Source organism: Heterodontus francisci, chromosome 10 (assembly GCF_036365525.1).
Source record: "Heterodontus francisci isolate sHetFra1 chromosome 10, sHetFra1.hap1, whole genome shotgun sequence".
Classification (NCBI taxonomy): Eukaryota; Metazoa; Chordata; class Chondrichthyes; order Heterodontiformes; family Heterodontidae; genus Heterodontus; species Heterodontus francisci.
In genome coordinates, this window is record NC_090380.1 from 41,199,190 (window position 1) to 41,223,871 (window position 24,682).

Genomic DNA, 24,682 nt, shown 5'->3' on the forward strand with positions numbered 1-24,682 from the left:
ATTGATCACAAGTCGTGGGAGTCAGTTGCTAGCGTTCGCCAGAGCTGGCGGGCAGCCATAAAGGCAGGGCTGAAGTGTGGCAAGTTGAAGAGACTCAGCAGTTGGCAGGAAAAAAGACAAAAGCGCAAGGGGAGAGCCAACTGTGTAACAGCCCCGACAAACAGCACCTGTGGAAGAGCTTGTTACTCTAGAATTGGCCTTTATAGCCACTCCAGGCGTTGCTCCACACACCACTGACCACCTCCAGGCGCTTACCCATTGTCTCTTGAGATAAGGAGGCCAAAGAAGAAGACACAATAAATGGGAGGATACTGAGAGGTGTAGAGGACGTGAGGTGCCTCGGAATGTATGTTCGCAAATCCTTGAAGGTAGCAGGACAAGTCGATAAGGTGGTGAAGGCGGCAAATGGAATCCTTTCCTTTATTAGCCAAGGCATAGAATATAAGAGTAGGGAGGTTATGCTGGAACTGTTTAAAACATTGGTTAGGCCACAGCTTGAGTACTGTGTGCAGTTCTGATCACCTCATTACAGAAAGAATGTAATTGCACTAGAGAGGGTACAGAGGATATTTATGAGGATATTGCCGGGACTGAAAAATTGCAGCTATGAGGAAAGACTGGATAGGCTGAGGTTGTTCTCCTTGGAACAGAGAAGGCTGATGGGGAGATTTAATTGAGATGTGCAAAATTGTGAGGGGCCTGGGTAGAGTGGAGGGAGGGGCCTATTTACCTTAGCAGAGAGGTTAGTGACTAGAAGCATAGATTTAAAGTGATTGGTAGAAGGATTAGCAGGAAGATGAGGAATATTTTTTCACCCTGAGGGTGGTGGGGTCTAGAACTCACTGCCTGAAAGAGTGGTAGAGGCAGAAAACCTCATCTCATTTAAGAGATGCCTGAATGTACACCTGAAGTGCCGTAACCTGCAGGGCTAAGGACCAAATGTGGGAAAGTGGGATTAGGCTGGATGGCTCTTTTTGTTTCCAGCCAGTGCAGACACGATGGGCCAAATGGCCTCTTTCTGTAAATTTTCTTTGATTCTATCCTATGAAGTAAGGCAAAGCAATTTAACAAGGGAGGGCAGAGAGTACGCCAGGATTCCTAAAAAGTTCAGTGGGATGATGAACAGTAGTTCACACTTAGAAGATTGGAGGGCTGGGGACATTTGCAGCAGTAGGGTAGAGTGAGTTATGGATAGATTTATAGGCAAGGACAAGGATTTTAAAATCAATGTAGTGGAGAATAGCAAGCCACTGGGAATCAGGAAAGGCAGGACATAATGCAGAGGATGTTCCAGGTTGTGGAGTTCTGCATAGGTGAAATGTGGGATGATTGATTTCTCAAGGTTTAATGTGAAGAACAACCTTTAATGTAGTAAAATGTCCCAAGGAGTGTCACAGGAGCATCAGCAAACAAAATTTGGCAATGAGCCACATAAGGAGTTACCAGTACAGGTGACCAAAAGCTTGGTCAAAGAGGAATGTTTTAAGGAGCATCTTCAAGGAAGAGAAAGAGGCAAAGAGTTTTAAGGAGGGAATTCCAGAGCTTAGGATCTAGGCAGCTGAAGGCATGGCTGCTACTGACGCAGGAAGCCATAATTGGACGAGCACAGAGATCTCTGAGGTTTGTAGCGCTAGACGAGATTACAGAGATGTGGAGGGGGTGAAGCCATGGAGGAATTTGAAAACAAGGATGGAAATTTTTAAATCGAGGAGTTGATGGACCAGGAGCCAATGTAGGTCAACGGAGCATGGGGGTGGGGGGGAGGGGGTTGATGCGTGAACGAGATTTGTGTGACTTGGGAAAGGGGCAACAAAGTTTTAGCTGAGCTCAAGTTTATGAAGGGTGTAAGATGGGAGACCAACCAGGAGAGAGTTGGAACGGTCAAACCCAGAAGTAACAAAGGCATGGATGAGGGTTTCAGCAAAAGATGTGCTGAGGCAGGGACAGAGACGGGCAATGTTACAAAGCATTGGAGGAACTGAGCGTGGAGTCGACAAGTGTGTGGATAAGGGTTTTAAGCAGAGACAGGAATGAGTTAGGAGTGAAAGCTAGCGATATTATGGAGATGGAAGTAAGTGGCCTTGACCAATGGGTTGCAATGCAGAGGTGAGTGAACACTGTCTTTAGTCCTCATCCCTCATTTTTTTAGCTGGGAGTCATGGTTTACATTGGAGAAGCATTTTTAGCTTGGGCCTTGGGTCTGTATCAGGTCCGGCAGATATGTTCTGAGCCAGATTCTTGGGAGAACCACATGGCAGTAGGAAAACCAGGCTCTAAAATAAAAAATTCTTCTGGCAGCCTCAACTCCTGCTGATTCTGCAAAAATTCTTACCAATAATCAAGAATATAGATGACCAAGTAACTATTGTATTAGGTTATGGAAAATCTGGGAGTAGCTGCTGGTAGCCCAGCAAATGCCGGGATCACATTTGCATGAAAATTTTCTCTGGCAACACTCCATAAGCAGATGAACAAAATTAGCAAACGTTTTGTCAAAATAGAAAATGTTTACTGAATTTTTGTATGCCTAGTTATTTTTTTCTTTCACTTTTCTCCCCGTTGCTTCCTTTTGACACATTATATGCGCTATTCACACCAGATCACTTGACTCTTAGATTATTTTTACTTCTCTTAATAGACTGAAAAATATTAGATTTCCTGATCCATCTGTTTATCATCATAAGGTTATAGGTTGGAAATATTTCAAATATAATAAGCAACTTGCCTTTGGGTTTATAATTTTTTGCAAATTCAGTCTTACAAAAAAAATTAGGTTACTTTACCTTTTCCCTTCTGTACAGTATTATGATTTGGGTGATTTTAGAATTGTATATGCTTGTACCCAAAGCAAGCGTTTGCGCAACAGCTAAGTCCTTCCTATGAGCAGAGATTTAGCTTTATGTTCAAAGTAAGATGCCCAGGTCAACAACTAACCTATATACTGATTTGTGCACCAAATACAACGTGGAATATAGACCCTTCGACTGTTTGCTCATGCTGAATGCCCAAACATTGTTTGTTTTTATGCCCATGTCTTTGCTTTCACAAGTGCAAAAAACTGTTCTAACCTTTAGTTTTTCTAATCAAATTTATGTGAGCTATTTCACTTACACTTTATTTCACCTATCTATATAATTCAACACATGTCTTAGAGTCATACCTCTAAAAAGACAATACGTCTCAAAGTAATCACACATTGGTTTAAAATAAACATGATTGACTTATGTCATATTTAGTTAAGTGGCTATTTGAATTAATCAAAAAACACTCCCATTCACTTGGCAGATGGGAAAATCAACCAACCATCAGCCATCACAAGACTGACCAATCAAATTGCTCATTTATTTTTGAATACTGCTGTTCACAAATCAACAAGTACTAAACAACTAACTAATCGGGTTGCTAAAAATAAATTGCTCCAACTGCTTTTGGCACTCGGGTTGCTTTTCAACCCACTGAGTACACATGTCTAAAATAAACATTATAACATAATTAAAGAAAGAATTTTAAAAAGCCATACATCTACTTATTTTACCATAGAAACCCCGTAATAACCTTGCCTTACCAGGCCTACCAATTGCCCTGGAGTTAAAACTCTGCTCGGTTCACAGTGCCCACGGTGTTTATCTTGCTCTCCTGCTGATACTTCCCAGGCTTTGATATATAAAATGTAATCATCACAGCATAGGTGCTAAAGATAATTCAAGTAATTATAAATTCCTACTTTTATAATGCAGCACAATTATAATACTGAATATAGAAAAGACAAATGGTTTTGTTGGAAACCTGTAATTGCATGCTTTACTAAACACGTGAATTCAAATAAAGTATTGCACTTTTGGTGCACATGTATCACTGCTGTATTTTTGTTTTTTGTTTCTTTAATGATGTGGATTTTATTTTCTGTTTTTTCACCCTCAGGCAAAAGAAGGAGAAGTAGCGATTATAGACAAGATCCTAGACAATCCCAGCTTGACATCCAAAGAGTTTCAGGGATGGAAACAAACCTATGTAGAGCTTTTCATGGATATCTGTCAGAACAATGCAGCCACAGAATCAGTAAACGGTGCAACTGAACAAGCTGCACCCACACCTACACCTACACCACCTCTGATGCACACCCACTCATATATTGAAACCCACGTATGAACAGTTTAAAGGCAGGCCTTGTATTAAATATAATAATTTTTCGACTGCTTACTTTATACTGGTGAGTCATGATGTAAGTATTTTCTTAGTACAGAGACTCCAATTTAATTCAGATGTTTATTGGCTTTGAGTTAGATTCTGGATGCAAGTGGAGAGGTGTTAATAGTTTGCTTGAAGGGCATTGTTGTCTTTTTAAGATTCTTGGGAAAGCTTTGTCCCTCCTTACAAGTAGATGTCTTGATAATGCCACTTGGGTCATGATAACATCGTTCTGTGGCTTACGTGTGATTTTATTGTGGTGTGTCAATGTTCAAAATGACACTGACTTCTTTTCCCTACCCAGAATGGCAATTATGCCCTTGCTGCAAGTCTAATAATATAAATAAGTTAGCATGAAAAGAGCCTATGAAGAAGTCAAGCTCATAGACTTTATTTTGTTTTTCCTTTTTCTTTTCTCCCCCTATGTTTTACATGATTCTTTGAACACAAGTGTAGGAGATTATGAGGAACTGCCCAATCTGGATCTGCATTATACTTTCATGTCCCCTATAACTCACAGAGATTAGGCAATTGCCTGGGGAAATCTGGGATGTCCCTTTGCATCCACTCCGTATGCTGCCAGCCCAGTAGACTCTATCCCCAGAGCACAATAAGGCCGATTTTAACGCTGTTTGACTGGTGGAACGAGGCATTAAAATTAACATTACAGTGCTGCAAAGGACACCTAGTTCTAGCTTCTATGATGCAAATAGGACCCTGACTGCATTTACGAAGTACAAGATTGTGCCGGTCTACCCATTTTTACTGGGAGATGTGCGCACACTAAAGAGCTCTTAAGACACAGCCCAGGAAACATCTCATTTTCTTTAGTATGGGGGCAGGAGCAACAGAGTGCTCTTCCTGAGCCCACAAAAAATGAACAGGTTACTGTTGGCCCTTCTGAGGCTCTCAAGAAACACCTGCACACACCTACCACAGCCTCACAACCCCCACATCCAGACTCTAATTATCAGTGATTTCCTACCCTCTGAGAATCAGCAACATGCTGCAGAGCACTTGCTGCTCACCGGCAGAATGTAAATCAGGCCTCCCTAAATGGCTTGGGCTGTCCACCAGCAAGAATGGCTGGCACACTCCTCCCACTGCCTGTCTGTGATCCACCCACTGCCTGCCCACGCTCCATCCATTGCCTGCCCATGCTCCACCCACTCCCCTCTCACACTTCGCCAGCACTGCCCATTTTCTGCCTGTGCTCCACCCATTGCCCACCACAACTTGTCTGCGCTCTACCTGCTGACTGCCAAAGCTGCGCCCACTTCCTGCCTATGATCCGCCCAGTCTTGCCTGCATTCTGCTCACTGCCTGCCCACATTCCACCAGCTGGCTTCCTGCCCTGTGCCCATTTACTCTGCACCTGCTGCCTGCTCACTTTGCCCACTCTCTGCCCATGTTCCGTCTAATGCTAAAGTTGGCCTTAATGTGTTTATGTCAATGATGTATCAGACTGCCCTGGAAAGAATAAGCTTCAAATGAAACTGTCTTCAAGTCTGCAATCAGATCAGCAATAAAATCATGATTGTGTTATGTGAATGTGTGATTTGATAATTAAGGAATGTTGTTTTTAAAACTCATAATAATTTGCCATAATTTTAATCAATTTTGTAAAATTAGCTTTTGGCACTCCTGCAAAAAATATTCTAGGTAAATATTCTACATATTTCTGGCTGTATCTTAATCTCAGTCTAGTTCTGTCATTTTTGCACCTCCATTCACTCTGCTCATTGGTACAACTGGCTTATTTCACCATTCAAAACACCCTTTGGCCCTCATGTTTATTTTTTAAACAAAAACTTTTGTTTAATGGTGATGCAACCAGGATTTGTAATCCATGCATAAAATAATCAATTGTGTGCATATAATTCAGAACTGCCCAAATTTTAAGCGCAGTGAAATTTTAATTGGATATAACGATTGAAAATTTACAATGTAACAGCACAGAAATTGCTCAGCATCTTGACATGTGGAAGTGCAGCAAGGTGGTAATTTCCCCACTTCACTAAACTCCTGTCTCGCCAACAGTACTGTGGGGAAGTGCCACACAAAAGGAGAGTTGCACCCAGCTACTCTTCTGAGTTTAACTAGTGACCAGTTTAAGAATGGCTGAGACTGGTGAGTTAATCAGCCAGAGTGGGAGCATGTCCTGCGATGCAAAATGACAGAAAAAGTAGAGGATAATCTAACCTCAGAGACATATTTGGTACAGTTTGTACCTTCATGCAGTACATTACAATTACAACAAAAATTATGGTGTTCTTATTCTGAAAGTTTTGAACAAACTTAGCTAAATTCTGTCTTGTGTGCTTTGGTATGTAAATGGTCACATTGCAGTGTATTTGTTTGCAGTTAAATGAAGACACTGGTATTTTATAGGCATAAAAAGCCTATATACCTCTCCCTGTATTTGGATAGTCTACCAAGTCAGAAAGGTCATTTGTTTGTAATACTGGGTATTATGACATCCCTTTCAAAGTAGGGTGATTACAAGTTACTTTCTGTCTTACTGGACTGCAAGATTATAAATTTCGGCATGTTCAGTGTATTTAAAGCTCTTTCACAAGATTACCCCACCTGAAAATTGCTGTTAATTCAGTTGCTGAATACTATTTCTTGTTTGAACTGAACATACCAACTTGAAACTTGAAGTAAAAGTATCTTGTCGTACTTAGTGTTAGAAGAAACTTCCTGTCGTCCAATGTAAAATAATTATCAACGTGTAGGAGTGACTATAGTAATGTCTAATGGTTATACAGGACAGCCATTCAAATAATGCCATTGAACAATATACATTAATCATTTCTCAGCAGCCTGGAGGACAACTCTTTGATTGACCAATGCATACTACATGAAAATCAAACCAGATTGTGAAAGGGCAGAACTTTAAGTATAATAACAGTTTGAAACATTTAGGGCTAAGAAATTTCCACGTTAGCCCTCAATGTTTGGCCACTGCGTGTGTCCTTAGAGCTTGGAAATGGTGTCCGCGGCTCATGCGCATACATGTGGAATGAATCGCGCTGGACGCTGAATTGGTGCAGGCAGTAGCGGGGGCGTAGGTCTACTGGAATTATGTAGAGCAGGCAGGACACGATGTCAATCAGCATGCAATGTTGATTTTTACAGCAGCAGTGCCATTTTGGTGTTGAACGCTCCAGCCAGTGCCCTCTCTTAACCCTGCACAGCTGAACACCCATTTAGCAGCAGAAAGGACCCCCTCCCTACCCTCCACCCCCATCAGCACTATTTCAAGAGTTCATCAACTACTTAGAGGTTAGCTGTTGGTTGATTTCTTCTGACCGTTGTTATGATTCTCCACGTTTGGTGCTTTCCATAGTTGTTTTAAGTTGCAAATGTCTACAGGGAGTGGTGTGGCAGGTGTTGATGGACTTCTTGTTGACTTCAAAGATTCTACATCAAACCAGTTGCTTCCAGACATGAGTACGCTGGTCGGCATTCCTTTGGAATACAGCGTGGCTTGAAGAATGAACATGACCACGCAGAGCTTTCAAAAGCATCCTCAAAACTTCCGTCTTTAACTGTGCCTTTGGTCACCTCTTTTAACTGCTTTCCTATGTGCGATGTGGTATCTACTGCTTCCCAAAAATACACTTTAGAATGTTTTGTTACTGAAGGATCCCACGTAAAGGGATCTCGAGATTCCATGGCCGGAATTTCACGTTGGGTGGAAGGGACTAAAAAGTCGGGGCGAACCTGTTTCTGCCTCACCTGGGGATCCGACCTGCATTTTACAGGTCCCCAAGCTTTAACTGTTCCGAGGTGGGACTTCCACCCACTTGAGGACTGCAGCCCAGCCGACCGCAGAGGAAGACATGGAGCCAGAAGTCCAGGTAAGTTTTGGTTGCCTCGCCGGGTGTAATTGGTTGGGCCCCGGCGAGGCAAGCGTGGTCGTTTGGGGGGAAGTGGGGGCTGGTTGGAGTAGCGGGGACGGCCCTCCATCGGGCACCCTGTGCCCGATAAGCAGGGCAGCCACCTCCCCCCGAGACGATTGGAAGCCAGCTGCTTTTCCCAGGCGGCTTTTCCCAGCTCCAGAACCTTGATTGGCCTGGGGCAGGCAGGCCATTTTTACATAAAGGGGGGGCGGAGGCGGGAACAGGTTGAGAAGCCTCCCAGAGCTTCCCGCTCCATTTTACCCCGCCCGCCCCCAGCCACCATCCAGCTCGTTGGGGTGGCGTAAAATTCCGGCCCATGAGTCAGTACATCTGAGCGTAAGTCCCAATATGTGTCCAGCCTAGCCCTCCATTGCTGACCCTACCAAGGTTGTATGGTCAGAGAATGTCCCTTAATATTCCAACTATGGATGTACTTCCATGATGCTATGGATGTATCTTTGGCATCCACCATTGCAGCAAGGCTGGAAAGTCCAGTGGATGCAGCCTAGCTGAAGGAATCTCAGGCCCATCCCCACAATCCTGGTCTGGAGCTTAGATGACCCCCAGATCCACCACTGGGTCAGATAGTGTGACGTCTTACTAGACATATATTCAGTGACTATTTGAGGGCGCAAGGCACGAGAACTTCTGATGTGGGGGATGTCTATCCTGTCTCCCTAACTTTCCCCTACTCACCCTAACCCATAATGATGTCCTTGTAAGGGTTGTGTGCAGGCTCCATCTCCACAGGACCATCCCCGAAACACAGGTGCAAGACTGGCTTCCAGAATATCCTAGTCATTTAGTTTCCAAGGTTCTGGCAATTTCCATCAAAGTTGGCACAGGAGTCCACGAGTCTGGTTGTGGATTTTTAAGACCAAGTTGGTTACCATTTACATTTGGGAAATGTATTAGGAATAAAAATTAAGGATCAAGGGGAAAGGAGGAAGAAAAGGATTATTGTCAAAGGTCTTAAGAATGCACATAATATGCATGTCACTTATGTGAGAGTCAATTAGGAGTATAATGGAGGCTGTTTTAACCTTCACCACGTGAACAATAAACTGGCAGAGCAAATTGTCGATCTGATTTTCATTTCCAGTGAGATCAATGGAATGAAAACTGGCTTGTTTCTATAATGGATGAGTGACCCACTTTGTCACTTTACAGCCCAAGTGATGAGGGTGAAAATTACCTTCACACCGTGCAAAAATTAAGCAAGTTAGACTGGTATAGCTCATTAATTTGAGTCCTGTCTCTACAGCTCTCGTCTCTTTAATTTCATTCTGTTTTATTATCAATCTTTTCTGTTTTACTATTCTCATTTCGATTTATCTACTTAATTTTAAACATGTCTTTACTTTTAGTAACTTTCTCATCAAATTTATACACATAATCTAGATATGTAAGTTCTCAAGACTATTCTCTACTTAACATACATTATTTAAAACTCTTCAGACCCACTGATGGTCGGTACTTTTCAAGCTCCATTAAAAGTACTCCAACTCAATTATTTTATATGGGGTTTCTCCATAGTAAAAAAAAACTCAACTGTAAACCTTTACATCCATAATTTTCAACTTCTAGAACCTTGAATAATAAGTAGCATTTTGTTCACTACCACTCCCGTTGTGCAAGATTTTGGCTTCCAGCAAGCTGGGTGCGAGGTTTAGGATGCTCTGTGTTGTGGATTTACATCCAATTTAAGCATGATGAAGACAGACTTTTAATTTCTGCGATGATTTCTTTTTCTATTCATTCTCAGGCTGTGAGCATCACTGGCAAGCCCGGCATTCATTGCCTATCTTTATTTGTCCTGAAAAGGTTTTGTTGTTGGGTCGTCTTCTTGAACCGCTGGTAGAGCTTTGATGCAACTGAGTGGCTTGCTAGGCCACTCCAGAGGGCAGTTAATAGTCAACCACATTGGTGAGGAACTGGAATCACACATAGGCCAGACTGGGTAAGAAAGGCAGGTTTCCTTCCCTAAGGGCGTTAGTGAACCAGTTGGATTTTTACAACAATCTGACAGCCTCATGGTCACATTTGTGCCTAGTGAAATTTAATTCACCATGATGATTTCTTTTTCAATACCTATTCAAGACCATGGAAACTCGCAAATGGCAAAAAAAAATCAAAATTTACTAGTCTCACAAAAGCTATTGTTACAATGATGTTCAATGAAGTTATTTGCACATGATGATAAAAAGTATAATGTACCAAAGGACAAAAACAAAAATTGCACTTTCTGCGTATTTACATTGATCCAATCTCACAAAGAACTAGGGAACATTTTCTTATGTTTTAGAAAAAAACCTCAAACAAAACTGCGTGCAACACATACACTTAATGCATATTTAAAATATTGGAAATTGTGCAGTACAGTATATAATTGGTTTGGGATAGGCAGAACAGTTATTTATATGTATAACCCAAATGAATATGTTACATCACTACTGATTAAAAAGGAAACTGGGACTTGGCAAAGACTTATCAAGATATTAACCAAAATAAGTAATCCTAATACAGTATAACGCAAGTTAGTTTGAGTATCTTGATAGCGAAGTATGATTTTTCCAATGATAACACTTTGGTCTAACTTGCAAAAAAAATTAAACTTGGGCCTAAGGCAGTGAAACTAGGTTGTCTCTGCAGGTTCTTAACCTAATGTTAAATAACAGCTAAGTGTATTCATGATCACAAGCTCTGCTGTTGCTGCTATTGCTGCAAGCCTGTAGTTTATACTTGAGCATTGTGTGGTATTATCCCTGCACTACCGCTGAAAAAGTAAAATATGTACTCAAATGACCACATATGCTAACAGACCTTTTGCACATTGTATTTATCAGTTACTTGTGTATGTATGCAGGAACCTATTGCTTTAAATAACAAAAAAACACAAAAAATGCATCATCAGCTGAAGACTTATATACCTATTTTGTGCGTGCAACAAGCTTGTTTTAGAGGTTATATCTGCAACAGTGAATGGGCGGGAGGAACTTTATAAAACGGAATATTTCAAAAGTTCATTTTTTGAACTAGATTATATTCTAAAATGAGTAACGCAACATTTTCCTAACTCTGTCCACTGCAAGTGAGCAGGAAAGTGGCCTTCTTTCAGAACATGGGATATGAATTCAGTCTATGAAAGACAGGCAGACAATAATATCCCTTGGTTTGGATGGATTCCAAATCAAGAATGAAATCGAAAAAGAGACATTTGTATAAACTAAAAATATATGTACTGCATGGGTACTGACAAATGAATTGTGAAGTTTTATATAATACTTGTCATTATTTCAAAGAAAAATACTTGAGTAAGAATATCAAGTTGTGGCACTTATACCAAGCATTATGCCTCTGTTGTACTGTACATTGTGACAGATTTTTTTGTAATGGACCAAAAAATAAGTGTATTGATAGAAGGAAAATTATTTCTACTTTGAGTGTAGTTTACAGGCTTTAAAGATGATGTAGTTATAACCTTGTTTTGAAGATTAAGATCTGTTGCTGTGCAACAGCTTTATGGTTTGCACTTTACTTAGTAAAGAACCGCATTCAATGTTTTAAATTTTGAAAGATGTTTCTCAAAGACTGCATTATTTCTAAGTGGCAAGTGTAGCATGGAGTCATAAGGTAGTCTTTCTTGTGATACAAACATGAATCTTTCGACAATAATGTATGTTATTTGCTGTGTATATTTTATTGTTCTTAGCTTAAAAGCAAAGGTAATTATGAATATGGTAATCTATAGTCAAATAAAGTTCTTGAAATTTTTATATATTTTATTATTTTCGTCTAATCCATGTGTGCATAACATGCATGCAGCAGTTTGGAGGTTTGTAATCTGAAAGATTCTGTGGAAATCCACGGCAGATTTAAAAGATGACCAATTTTTGTTCTAATTCAGCAATCGTAAACTTTATTGCTGGAAAGTGTTGTGGAGCGTAAGGAGTGCCAGCAGTGGGAGCTATTGAGCAGCTACCAGACACTTCAGTACACAGTCGGAAAAAACACTGGGAAGTCATCTTTGAGCGCGCTGATGAAATTCCTGGCAAATAGATCAAGAGCAGCAGTGGGTTTGGCAAAGCTTCCCTGCCTGTCCTTTACATCAGGAAATTTTGCCTGATGACACAGGGGATAAAATCAAAGTTGGAGCAAAAGGAGATTTAAAAAGCTCCTAAATTCCCAACCAACTAAGCTCTCAAAGACATCAATTTACAAATTAATTTTTTTCTCTACAGCATAAATCTGGGAGCTTGACGATCACCTTTTCCTTAAGAAGAATCTTTTCTGAATTGTGTAAGTAATTTGAAAAGTCACAGTGAAATTGCTGCTGCAGATAACATGTTTATGCATCATGCGTTAATGTCACATCTAATGACAGAAAGAAAATACAGGTGTACATGATATAATTTAGATTGTTCTACAGTTCCTCTTTTCCTCCACTGGAATTTGGGCTGTTAGTTATATGCTTGGGCCAACCATGTTTCACTGCCAAGTCACATCTAGAATTTAGCTTGGACTTGATAAAAGAAGAAAATTAAACAAGGTTTCACCAACTATACAGAATTGCAGCAGTAAATTTGAATTTAATTACTTATAGCACCACTCTCTCAGGATAATGCAGTTTTTAAGTTTACAAAATGGGTTAAAAAAATTTATCAAGTTATGATGGTCAACCGATATAGGGTACAAAATTACCAATTTATCTCTGCCACATTTTTGATAGCTACTTTCTTGTACCTAGTTGAATGTTACTGAAAATTAACAAATATCTTCTCTTCCTCAAGCAAGGTAACTAAAATCCAATTCTCCCAATAATTAATCTAGGAGAATGGATATATAAGATGTTGCAGTACATGCTTAAAACATAAACGGTTGGCCTGTTTATCACAGGGCATTTAAATAATATGGAAACTAATCAAACTGTGGAAATGCTAAAATATCCTTAATTTGAAAGGAAAGTTTTGCCATTGGTCAGGCAGAGTAGTTCAAAGATGTTTATAGTGTGCTGCCTTGTAGATATGTCTGGACCATGGATAATCCTGCTGTGCAACACGTTATTGCAGGTATTACTTGACTTTTTGGGGAGAGGGTTTAGATTAGGCTCGAGCAGGACAAACAAGCCACAATGATTATCCAAACCATAACTTTCGGTCTTGGTGAATTCCAGTCATAATGGCTAAATTTGTAGTTCTAATCCTGCCAGTAATGTAACGTGCTGATTGCAAATGTTTTCCTGCATTAACTCGTTTCTATAATTATTCACAGCTCCCAGTGTAGCTTTACCTTCTGCAGAAAGCTAACTTAATGGGTGACTGGAAAATGGTGTTCTTGGTAAAAAAAAAAATGTAAGGATATGGCCACTTGAAGCAAATTCCTTACAGCCTTTAGAATAGGCATTTCAACCTAAGGGCAGCCTTTGCCAAGATTGAAGGGGAGGAGAGAGAAAAGAAATGGCAGGCAAAAAATAAAAGTGCAAAGAAACCCAATGTAATGGAATGGCATGGAGTAGAGTGGGAAGTAACTGAGAAGCACAGCAGCTAACTCCATTTCATGGCTGGCAAAATGGACGTTCTGCTGTATAAAGTGGATGCAAGGAGTGTTTGCCTTCTTTGGCACTTGTGTAGCCTGACTATAGGGCAGCCTGCCTGCAATAAGCCTGAGGTATAAAAAGTAAATACTGAAATAACCTCAACAGTCATTGGCAGTTCCACACCTATTTTGCGAGAGTCTTGGCACTAGATGGCAAAGCCCTGAATCTGGCTCTCTATGGAGAGTTGTTATGCAGGTTTACCAAGACTGGTAGGTACAGTTGTGGTACAATGCTAAGTGCAACCTTCAATCATGTTCTTCTTGCCCATGGTGTACTGTACGTTTGGGTACTTCAAAACAAGCCCTGACATAAACTTTGCCTCATTTAGTGCCCACTGAGAGAGTCTGTAGCTTACACCTTGAGGTTCAGTAAGCTCCCATGAAATGCACGGTGGAAAACTTCCTTTTCATATGCTACTTTTTTAAAAACTGTCCCTGTTCTACAGATGTTCTCTAACTGAATGTTTTGCTGTCTGCTTTGCTGTGACTTAGTAGGCAACACAGAACTTCCTTTGGGTGATGTTTAAAACCAACTTATTGTAACGAATATGTAAAGACTTCTCCTCCAAAAAATTCCAAATCCATTTTGATAAATATTTTGGAAATCTTGAAATCAATGTGCAATAAAATAAAACACTGTGCTAAAAAAGTACTGTAGGTATTGAAACAAAAACAATCCCAAGATTTATTCCCCTTTAAAAACTTCCATTGCATTCAAAATAGGCTTTGTAGGGAAAACATTCAATCCCAGTGCAAGAGTCAGAAATTTGTGGCAGGTATTCATTTAAATAATTTTGTATGTATTCTGGAACTTTGATAAGGCTATGACACAAGATATGCGTAAGCATTCTCTCATACAAAATGCAGCCAGATGGAAGGTACAGGTCAAGGGAATCAAATGCTAAAAGTTACGAGGCATCCCAATTTTCCAATCTGCACAACCAGTGAAGATGGCCCAAAAATTTACCATGTGTTCTCCTCATAAGGTCTACATTTTACACTTAACCAGACCACAGAACTCTAGCCTCAACCAAGCACTAAGCTTCAATTCTTTCAGTCTTGAATTCGGACGATCCTGAAAGCCAATTAGTAGGTTAATCAATTAGACTTTTTTTTTTCCATACCACCATATCAAATTGGATGGCTTTTATAATACTAAACTCTCCCTCATCGCTAGGTTTCCAGCTATCTAAACATCAGCATTAATACTCTGCTCTGGTTCTTTGTTTCAAACATTAAGAAATAGTTCTGCACTCATTCCATAAATTCCATCTGACTTTATGCTGTCCTACAATTTAAAAGATAGAGAAGGTTACAGTTAGAAGTAGTGTAGAAAGAAAAGTAACACCAGGAACAAGTGCATCAGCTTACAGAAGGGACAGGGTGTGTGGTTTATATTTTTCCCAAGTTTTCATGGAGAGAAGCAAGATTGAGCTAAGCAAGTGGAATTTTCTTGACTGTTGCTTGTTCAATTACAATAAAGGAGTTTAACTATTTATATTTGGCCTGATTTCAACAAGTGTTTCTTGGTCCACCCTCAGAATTGGAGGACACGTGAACGCACATGTGAAAGAGGCAATATCCAATTCCGCTCACAATGGGATCCAATTGTTACACCGCTGGATTACAGTATCATATTAGATAGTGGGCAGTGCAGGTACATGCTGAAATGGAAGACATTCAGAACACTTACAGGATTGACCAGCACCACCATACCCAAGAGAATATCGAAGGCTGGTAAGCCTAATATAAAAGCTTTCAGCACCAGTGTGCTGAGTTCTAGGGTATGCATGCTTGGGGTTCTGCTTTTGCCCTAACCGTGATGCAAACCGGTCAAAATCATATCCAGGTAAAAACAGGAGGCCGAGTTTAACTGAGCACTTAGAAGAAACAAGGTGGGTTCAGAAGACTATTCATCGATGAAATAAGCTATAATCTGCTGTTTTTTATGAATTATTTATACATCAAATGTCGATGCAAACAACAGATTTCACAAGTTAGTATTTCCTTTAATAGATCTTGCGGTGAAGGCAGTTAAGCTTTGTTGCATTGCTCAGATGACACATAGTGGACGCTGTTCTTGAATGATGCAGAGGGTTCAATATAGTAGGATGATACATAGAGCATTCTGTATATGCAATGAAGTACGAAGGAGATTTTTTTTCCCATGTTGGGCTAGTCTCAAATGTCAGCTTAGCTCCGTGGTAACACTCTCACCTCCAGGTTAGGTCATTTGTTCAAGCACCATTACACTTAAGCACATAATCTGGACTGACATTTCAGTGCAGTACAGAGGAAGTGCTGCATTGTCGGAGATGCTGGAGTAGAAATTGAGCATTCTTGTGCCTGGTTTACATCTGTAAAATGGGTGCATCATGGCCCGATTTTGGAGACCAATATCCTATGCCCTAAGCAGGCTTGACGAACATCCTATCTGAAATTAGGTCAGGCCATTTTTTAAGTATCCAGCATAGCCATGTAAAACAGGCATTAGGTTCCTTGTATATGCTAATAAGGGGACTTGTGTCTGTTTTAGAACCCCTCTGCCAAGCATTGGTTTTGCTCTGCTCAGTTCCTAGTCATGGATGTGGCTTAGCCAGTGGCCAACACTGAAGAAATAAAGCTCCACAGCACTCCTGCCAACCCCGATCAGTCCCACTTCCACCCTACCAGCCCCCCACCTTCCTGCTGTCCCCTTGCCTGATATTACCAAACTAATTGAAATGAGGCGTGGTGGGGGAAGCACTGCTTGTGCAGTGACAATATTGGTGGTGAAAATGGCAGCAGACAAATTTCAGATGAGACCTTAAGCCCAGGTCACCTCTCTCTGCTCAGGTGGATGCAGAGAACTAGGATGTTCTCCCAGTGTCCAGGCCACATTGATTCCTCAACCAACTCCATCAAAACAGATTAAATGTGTGGGGTCTTGGTGTGCACAGATTGGCTACTGCATTTGCCTACATAACAGTGACTACAGTTCAAACATAATTGGCTGTGTAAAGCTTTGGGATGTCTTTCTTTCATAACACAGTGTTGAGTTTAAATCATTTTATTCTGAAAATAGATCTTTTCCAATACATGTCACATTCTTGTTTTCAAACATTAATAAATATTTTGCCAGTTGTTTCTGAGGGTCTGAGTTTCATGACCCAATTTAATGTTCTAAGAACAGGGAAAAACAAATAAGGCAACTAAATAGTTTGAGTCATCCTGTGCATTTATCGCAAGCTGTAAATTCCATGTAATAATGAATGTCCTGCAAAATTAAGCTCACACTACTGTAACAGAATACTGGAAAATCACTAACGATCACAAAGACTTCGTTAAACATGTGTCTATTGATAATATCCCAGTCAATGCGGACAACATTCCTACACGTGGTCTGTCGTTGGGTTTCCTCCCTGCAGTCAAGTTGGTTTGTGTGAAATCATCAGGCAAAGACATTGAAATTTGACGAAAAAGTACAATTCAAATAACTTGATACCACTAACTTGACAATGCACATACTGGTGGGATCAGATAGGTGAACTAAACCGTACAAATGTAATACATAATGCTGCAGAATAATATATTGCATTCTCACTCATTATTAAAATTGCAACTCTTGAATTGAGCTTCATAAGCTACTTGTGAATTTTGGCAACTTGTCATTTGCAGAAACCTATTTTCTATTCAGTTTGTAATAAATGATTCCAACTCTGTCCACTGTTCATTTTGATGCCCCACTAGCACTTTCACCACACGCTTGTGCCATTATATTGTGCAGTGGTTTACGATGTGGATGGGTGAAAAAAAATGACATTGTACTTTGGGGGGGGGTCAAGAGTCAATCCAAATTAGTCCTTGTTGTAAAGTGCCCAGGCATACAACAGACCTCAAGGAAATATTTTAATATAAAAAAATTGTGCAGGCTGCCACCCACCCTCTCATGTAACATTTAAAGATAGCCATGCACCACAGAGAGACCCTACAACCAAGGAGATACAACTGGCAGCGTAATATGGATTTACAGGCTTCAGTGCCCTTCAAATAGAGCACCCTAGGATCAGATTCACATGAACCTGCAGACATGGATTGCAGAAGCCTTCTCAGAAATCATGGAATGATACAGCATGGGAGGCCATTTGGCCCATCTTACCTGTGTCAGCTCTTTGAAAAAGCTATCCAATTAGTCTCACTTCCATGCTCATCGCCTATAACCCTGCAAATTTTTCCTTTCCAAATAAATACCTAACTCCCTTTTTAAAGTTACTATTGAATGTGCTTCCACCATCCTTTCAGGCTGTGTAAAAATATTCCCCTCATCCCCTGGTTCTTTTGTCAATTATTTTAAATCTGTGTCCTCTGGTTACCGATCCTCCTGATACTGGAAACTGTTTCTCCTTGGCTACTCTATCAAAATCCTTCATACTTTTGAATATCTTGACTAAATCTTTTAACCTTCTCTAGAGAACAATCCCAACTTTTCCAGGTTCTCCGCGTAACTGAAGTCCCTCATCCTTGGTATAACTCCTCTGCACCCTTCCCAAGGATCCACATCAGTCAAAATTTGGGGGAGGGTGGGAACTGGATAAACGGCGTTTTCATGTGAGTTTTTTATTAAATTTCAGTTTACGGACGCGTTTAGTAATTTCAGCTATAGCAAAAAAAAGTGACACCTGTCTCCTGTCATGCTACGGCCAACAAAATAGACTGGGATTTTGTAGTAATGAAGATTTACTCCATTGCATGAGTGCACCCAGTCAGGGTTTGTCCAACATCAAGGTTTCACTGGTAATGGACAGAGTGCGGAAAAGCCACCTGCTTATTGAAGCTGAGACTTTCCTGTATTGTGTAAAAGGTCATTTCTAATTGTGCAATTCCAGTTTGCCTTCGGCCTCGGGAAGATCAGGGAGGTGTAGCACAGCGCACTGAGTCCCACATAAGGGCAATGGGAGCTTGCAGACTTCTCTCCAGGTGTCCGTGTTGGGGTCGTACATCACCGCGCTCTGAGCTGCCACCTCGTGAGAGTTATGCCATTTCTTACCCCCGACCAGATACACGTTTGCATCCATCACCGCCAGGCCGTAGCAAGAGCGGTCAAAGAGCAATGGTCTCAGGCGCTGCCACTGTTTGTGCAGTGGGTCGTAGTACTCGATGTCACAGAAGGGCTCGTACATGCCCACAAAGGAGAAGATGCTGTCCCCCACCGTGGCCATCTGATGGCCGAAGCGAGCAATGGTCATGGGCGGGCACCTCTTCCACTCGGCTTGCAGGGGGTGGAAGGAGAACATTTCCTTACTTGCGTCCGGCTGCTCGGCGTACTTGCCGCCGGAGATGTAGATGGTGTCGTTGTGGACGGCGCAAGCGTGGCCCTGCATCTTGTGAGGGAGTTTCCGCACTTTGTCCCAGCGGCCGCTGTTCACGTCGTAAACCTCGACGGCGGCCAGAGAGGCTTGGAGGCCGCAGCGACCCCCCAGGGCGAAGATACAGTCATCCAGCACACAGCAGCTGAACTGTGCCCGGCGGCTCAGCATGCTGGCCACCCGGCTCCATGTGTTAAAGCGGGGGTCGTACCTGTGCACCCGGTTGCTGATGGCCAGGCCCTCCTCCTTCCTGGGATCCCCGCCCGCTTGCAGCTCTTCCCCTCCCAGGACGAAGAGGAAGTTACCGAGGACGCACACGCAGTGGTTCTGAATGGCGGGGCCCTGGCTGACGGAGCTCCATTCCCTGGTGCGCGGGTTCAAGGCCCAGAGGACGCTGGAGGCCCCCTGCTGCAGGCTGACACCCCCCACGGCCAGCAGCTGCCTCTCCGGGTTCCTCAGCGTGCTCTGGCGGCTCTGCAGCACCGGCTGCCGGCTCTCGGCCCGGTGGTAGTCCAGGGCCCGGGTGATCAGCTGCCGCGCTCCCGCTCTCTCCAGCAGGTGGCCGCGGGGATCCGAGCTCAGCCTCTGCAGCTCTGCCCTGGGGATGAGGCCGTACCTGATGTGGGGCAGCAGCAGGTCGGCCTGGGCCCACCTGCACTGGTCCCGGCTCAGCCACTCCAGGGCCAAGGACAGCAAGGCCGCCTCCTTCAGGCGGGGCACCTGCTCGGACTGCAGTACCACCTGCAGGGACTCGAGGTTCAGCTCCATTAATCCGCTCTCCTCCACCCCCGCTGCCAGGAGGCGCCACAAGTTTAAGGCGATGTAACCTTCAGCCCTTCTCTGCGCCTCGGACAGCGCGAACCTGGCGGCCACGTTGGCGGCTTGGCAGCAGCTGCCGGGACTCAGGCTGCTAACCAGGTAGTGAGAGCAGAGGCGGACAGCCTCCAGCACCTGTAAATAACTGGCCGTCTCCAGAGTCTGTGGCAGGGTCTCCAGGGAGAGCGCTAGGCAGGAGTTGTAGATAAAATCCAACACGTGCTGGAGCCCGGTGGCCGACACCATGTGTAAATACACCACGCTGGCCTTCGACTCTCTGGTGTAGTCTTTGAACATTGATCTGAAGTAATCGCTGGCACACGCTAAGAGAGATTTGTGGGCATTGAACTCGGTGCCCTCGGCCACCAACACAATATCACACAGCAGCTTGTCATTGCGGAGGGTCTGGTAGTGGGACAGAACTGTCTCTCCGTGCGTGGGAGAAAGTGCCAGGAAATAGCTCGTGGTGTGCTCCTGTATCGACATTAAACTGGGCACAGTCTTGGCTCAAGTGTAGAAACGGTCGCGAAGGTCAAAACAGTCTACATGTATTTAAAATAAGGGCCACCAAAGCGTGCCTCACCTTTTAGCTAAAGGTTGCTTTTGATGACACAAATGCGATGTTAACCCGCAAGTTTGTTCCTCTCCATCATAAATCGAAGAACTCTTGAAAACACCATCCTGGAAGTGACTGGCTGCATGGCCTATCCATTAAAAAAATAAGCCCCAGTATGCAGAGTTGCAATCTTTTAAATAAAAATCCTGGTGAATGATATTGAATTGAAATTTTTGCTGCATTTTACTGATGGCCGATCCAGTGTCGCGGTGGATAATCCCCGCAGGATGAAGTCGACACTTTCCTGGACTCAACTACAGGAAAACTTGCTCATACCAAAACTTGGTATGCCTGTGACTTCTCGTTATGTTGTCAATGTAGGTCGCCGAGACAAGAATAGACACAACAAATAAAACAAGCCAGTGTTAAGTCTGCGTTCGGATGTTTTGCTCTGTCCCGCCCTCTGTTTTATTCGCTGCTGAGGCTGTCTGAACGGACACCTAGAAGGACTTGTTGATGGGATGAAATGAAGAAGGGGTGGGAGGAGGCTCGTAAACACCATCGTGGACCTGTGGGTCCGAATGGCCTGTCTCAGTGCTGCACACTCTGTGTAATGTAATCCTCTACCCGGGGATGTGAATTCTCATGCTGGCACAGATACTTGCTGCAGAGAGGGCGCTAATGTGTACTATCCTCACACTGAGACTCAATCTCATATCTTTCAGGGAAGGTTATAAACAGCCCTCTGCCACAACTGATAATGTTCTTGAGTAATCCAAATTATTCCTGTATGAAAATTTGATATTTTTTATATTTTCTGGAAGGTCCTTATCCAAATATATACGGCCATCAGCAAAGAAACTTCTCTGCGCTGTGTGTAGCGAGATCGTAAACTCCACTTACCAGGTCCTGGTTTAGGCGTTCGCTACTCCCAGCCCACACAGGAATCTCCGTCGATTGCTGCGAGTATCAATCCAATTCACAGACTTTCCCCACTAACCTGAAAACTTAAGATGAAATGCTAAAGAAAATGATTTCTGCCCCGACTCCTTTCCAATACGATTACAACGGCATTTAGATTCAATCTTTGACCGGAGGGAGGTGAAAACATGTTTGTACAATTTATGTTCAACACTCAACCTCTGACGGTTATATGTAGAAACATTAAAAAATTAAGTCGATGTTCTGTCCTAAAATCACAATTACTACTTCAAAATGACTGCAGTGAAACAGCGATGTATATTTTTCCACAAGTAGTTTGGGCAGTTCTGATGAAGGTCACCGACCAGAAACGTTAATTCTGCTTCTCTCTCCACAGATGCTGCCAGACCTGCTGAATATTTCCAGCATTTCTTGTTTTTATTTTAGATTTCCAGCATCTGCAGTATTTTGCTTTTAGTTTGGGCAGTAACTGCGGTGAGAGTGAGGTAAAAATCACTTCCTGATTCATGATCGATTATCCATGGTCCACATCTCATTCGACAATGGAATCACTTTCCTGCTGCGTCTTTCCCATTGGTGAAACTCCCTGGAGAAATGGAGGGTATTTTGCCAGTAAGCAAGTTTTAAGAACGCCTTATCCTTCGCCTTGACTTTGTTTCTTTGGATGTACGTGTTAAGGATGGGTCCCTATTGACGCTGTACTTAACAGACATTACAGTTTTTAGACTGGGGACGCATTCCATGAGATAAAAGAAGGTGGGGGAAAAAACTGCACGGGACAAGAAGTTATTGCAACAGGAGTCCGGCCTGGGTTATACAATAACTAAAAGCAGGGAAGTCAACCTTTTGGAGCTGCGCTCGGAAACGCATGTTTCTGCACATGGCTATGGAGCAAGCCCCCGGTACAAAATTGAGTCCTCCATAAGCCCCCATGCACAAAACTGCTGGACTCCCTATATACGCAAAGTGTGAACGCCCAAACCCCAAAAATGCAAGACTTACATCAATTAAAAACTACTCCTTCCCCCATTTCCCACCCTCTCCCCCTCCTTTCCCCCAATGAATGTGAACCTTTTTAATAGGATTAACGTTGCAAGTTCTCACAACTCCGAGTTTTGTTGAAATCTTGTAAAAAAAATTTGCTTGCTGGAATGTGCATTCTATTTTGGTGTTAAATTGGATAGCTCCTGAAATCGGGCGGATGATCGCACTACGCACTTACCCTGCACTCGTTCAAAATGCTGCAGGCAAACTTTGTGCTACCTGCTAATTATAATGTTTGTGGCGTGCAGCCCAGTGTTGAACCTACTGTTGAGTGGCTGCACGCCTTACCAGGGGTGCCATGTTCAAGTAATGTTAGCACTACATAAAGTTTACAAGCCCATGGGAAAGGCTTCCACTGCTATGTCCAGACTGGCCAAGAGAGTGTGGGGAAATGGTGCACTGACACATAACACGAAAGTCCGAGTGTATCAAGCCTGTGTCCTCAGTACCTTGCTCTATGGCAGCGAGGCCTGGACAAGTATGTCAGCCAAGAGCAACGTCTCAATTCATTCCATCTTCGCTGCCTCTGGAGAATACTTGGCATCAGGTGGCAGGACCGTATCTCCAACACAGAAGTCCTCGAGGCGGCCAACATCCCCAGCTTATACACACGACTGAGTCAGCGGCACTTGAGATGGCTTGGCCATGTGAACCGCGTGGAAGATGGCTGGATCCCCAAAGACACATTGTACAGCGAGCTCGCCACTGGTATCAGACCCACTGGCCGTCCATGTCTCCGCTTTAAAGATGTCTGCAAACGTGAGATGAAGTCCTGTGACATTGATCACAAGTCGTGGAAGTCAGTTGCCAGCGATCGCCAGAACTGGCGGGCAGCCATAAAGGCAGGGCTAAAGTGTGGCGAGTCGAAGAGACTTAGCAGTTGGCAGGAAAAAAGACAGAAGCGCAAGGGGAGAGCCAACTGTGTAACAGCCCCAACAAGATTTTTCTGCAGCACCTGTGGAAGAGCCTGTCACTCTAGAATTGGCCTTTATAGCCACTCCAGGCGCTGCTCCACACACCACTGACCACCTCCAGGTGCTTACCCATTGTCTCTCGAGATAAGGAGGCCAGAAAGAAAGAAAAAAAAGAAACTTAAAGCTGGCCTGCACTACTTAAAGCCAGACTGCACCTCTTAAAGGTGAGATGCTTTCTGACTGCAACAGTGGCTGGAACTGCATGAAGAAGAGTGGAAGACCTGGAGGAAAAAAGAGAAATGGTGCAACAGGTCAGTGAGTATGCCCCAAGATTCTGGGATGCCATGATGGAGGTCTTGGTGCAGGAGGTGGACAGGAGGAGAGAGATGATCTTCCCTCGGGGGCCCTCCAGGTAAGTAGTGAAAGGCAGTGAGAGCAGCTAACTGTAGTGGTCAATGCCAACAATCTAGCCCCAAGGACCCGGATGAAGTGGCAAATGAAGTTTAATGACCTCACATGAGTGGTCAAGGTCAGTGACTGCATCTTCACATTCCATATCCTACACACTGCTGCATTCACTCTTCTGCCAACAATTTAAATCAACCACGCCTCAAACCTCACATTCAAATGCTTCATCTCAATCTCACACACTGCAGGAAGCCATGCACTCACAGCTTATACCCACTGTCAGTTAGTCAACTGTGGGAGCCACACCACCCAAACACATCACACTACACTCACTGACACATTTCCCAATATTTTGCAGGATAAGGTGACACATAATGGACGGCAGCAGCTAACCAGTGGGGGGCTGACATGACTGGATGTGCTGACCCTGACAGAAGAGGCGGTGCTGGAATAATTGGACCAGCTATCATTGAGGTTGTGGCCAGCAGCATTGCTGAAGCCATTGAGGATGATAGAGTGTTCCTGCCTAATGCACCTTCTCAAATCCACTGCATCTTCATCCCACAATCTGTTAGAATGTACAAGCTGCAGATGGTGTAACTACACACCTCTTGCTTTTCCTTACCCCAAACCCCTTCTGGATTTATGTTTTCAGATTTGCAAGAACTGCCGCCTAGCCACCAGGTGGTGTTGAAGGCTGAAGGCCTAGAGTGAGAGCAGACTAAGGAGGAAGAACCACAGTCGCTCAATCTGACACTTGTAGCTACCAGCTCAGATTTTGGCACTGTGCAAACTTTAGAGGGTAGCATTGTGGTGGGATCTGCACATGGTGAGTCAGTGGGCACAGGTGGATTGCAGCCAGGCAGGGGAAAGGATAGCAGAGGGTGCTGCTCAGGACTTAGATGAGGACTTCAATAGGGTGGCGTGTAGAAAAAGGCTGATGGGCATACACACAGAAATGTATGG

General features: G+C 43.1%; 2 protein-coding genes across 2 annotated transcripts in view; one reads left to right on the top strand and one right to left on the bottom strand.

The window, feature by feature from the left end:
• Positions 1-4,745, top strand: part of cnksr2a (connector enhancer of kinase suppressor of Ras 2a) — a 613,293-nt gene extending 608,548 nt beyond the window's left edge. Inside the window, exon 22 of the mRNA XM_068039874.1 lies at positions 3,922-4,745. Coding sequence (XP_067895975.1) covers positions 3,922-4,149 — 228 coding nt within the window. The 3' untranslated portion in view covers positions 4,150-4,745. The remainder of the gene's footprint in view (positions 1-3,921) is intronic.
• A 12,007-nt stretch (positions 4,746-16,752) lies between these two features.
• LOC137374111 (kelch-like protein 34) lies at positions 16,753-20,508 on the bottom strand. Its single transcript, XM_068039875.1, has one exon. The coding sequence runs from the start codon at positions 20,336-20,338 to the stop codon at positions 18,539-18,541; it is 1,800 nt and encodes a 599-aa protein (XP_067895976.1). The 5' UTR covers positions 20,339-20,508; the 3' UTR covers positions 16,753-18,538.
• Positions 20,509-24,682: the final 4,174 nt, after the last annotated feature.

Bases quoted from the DNA above. Each gene is read 5' to 3' on its own strand.
- LOC137374111 (XM_068039875.1), bottom strand. From the start codon at position 20,338: ATGTCGATACAGGAGCACACCACGAGCTATTTCCTGGCACTTTCTCCC.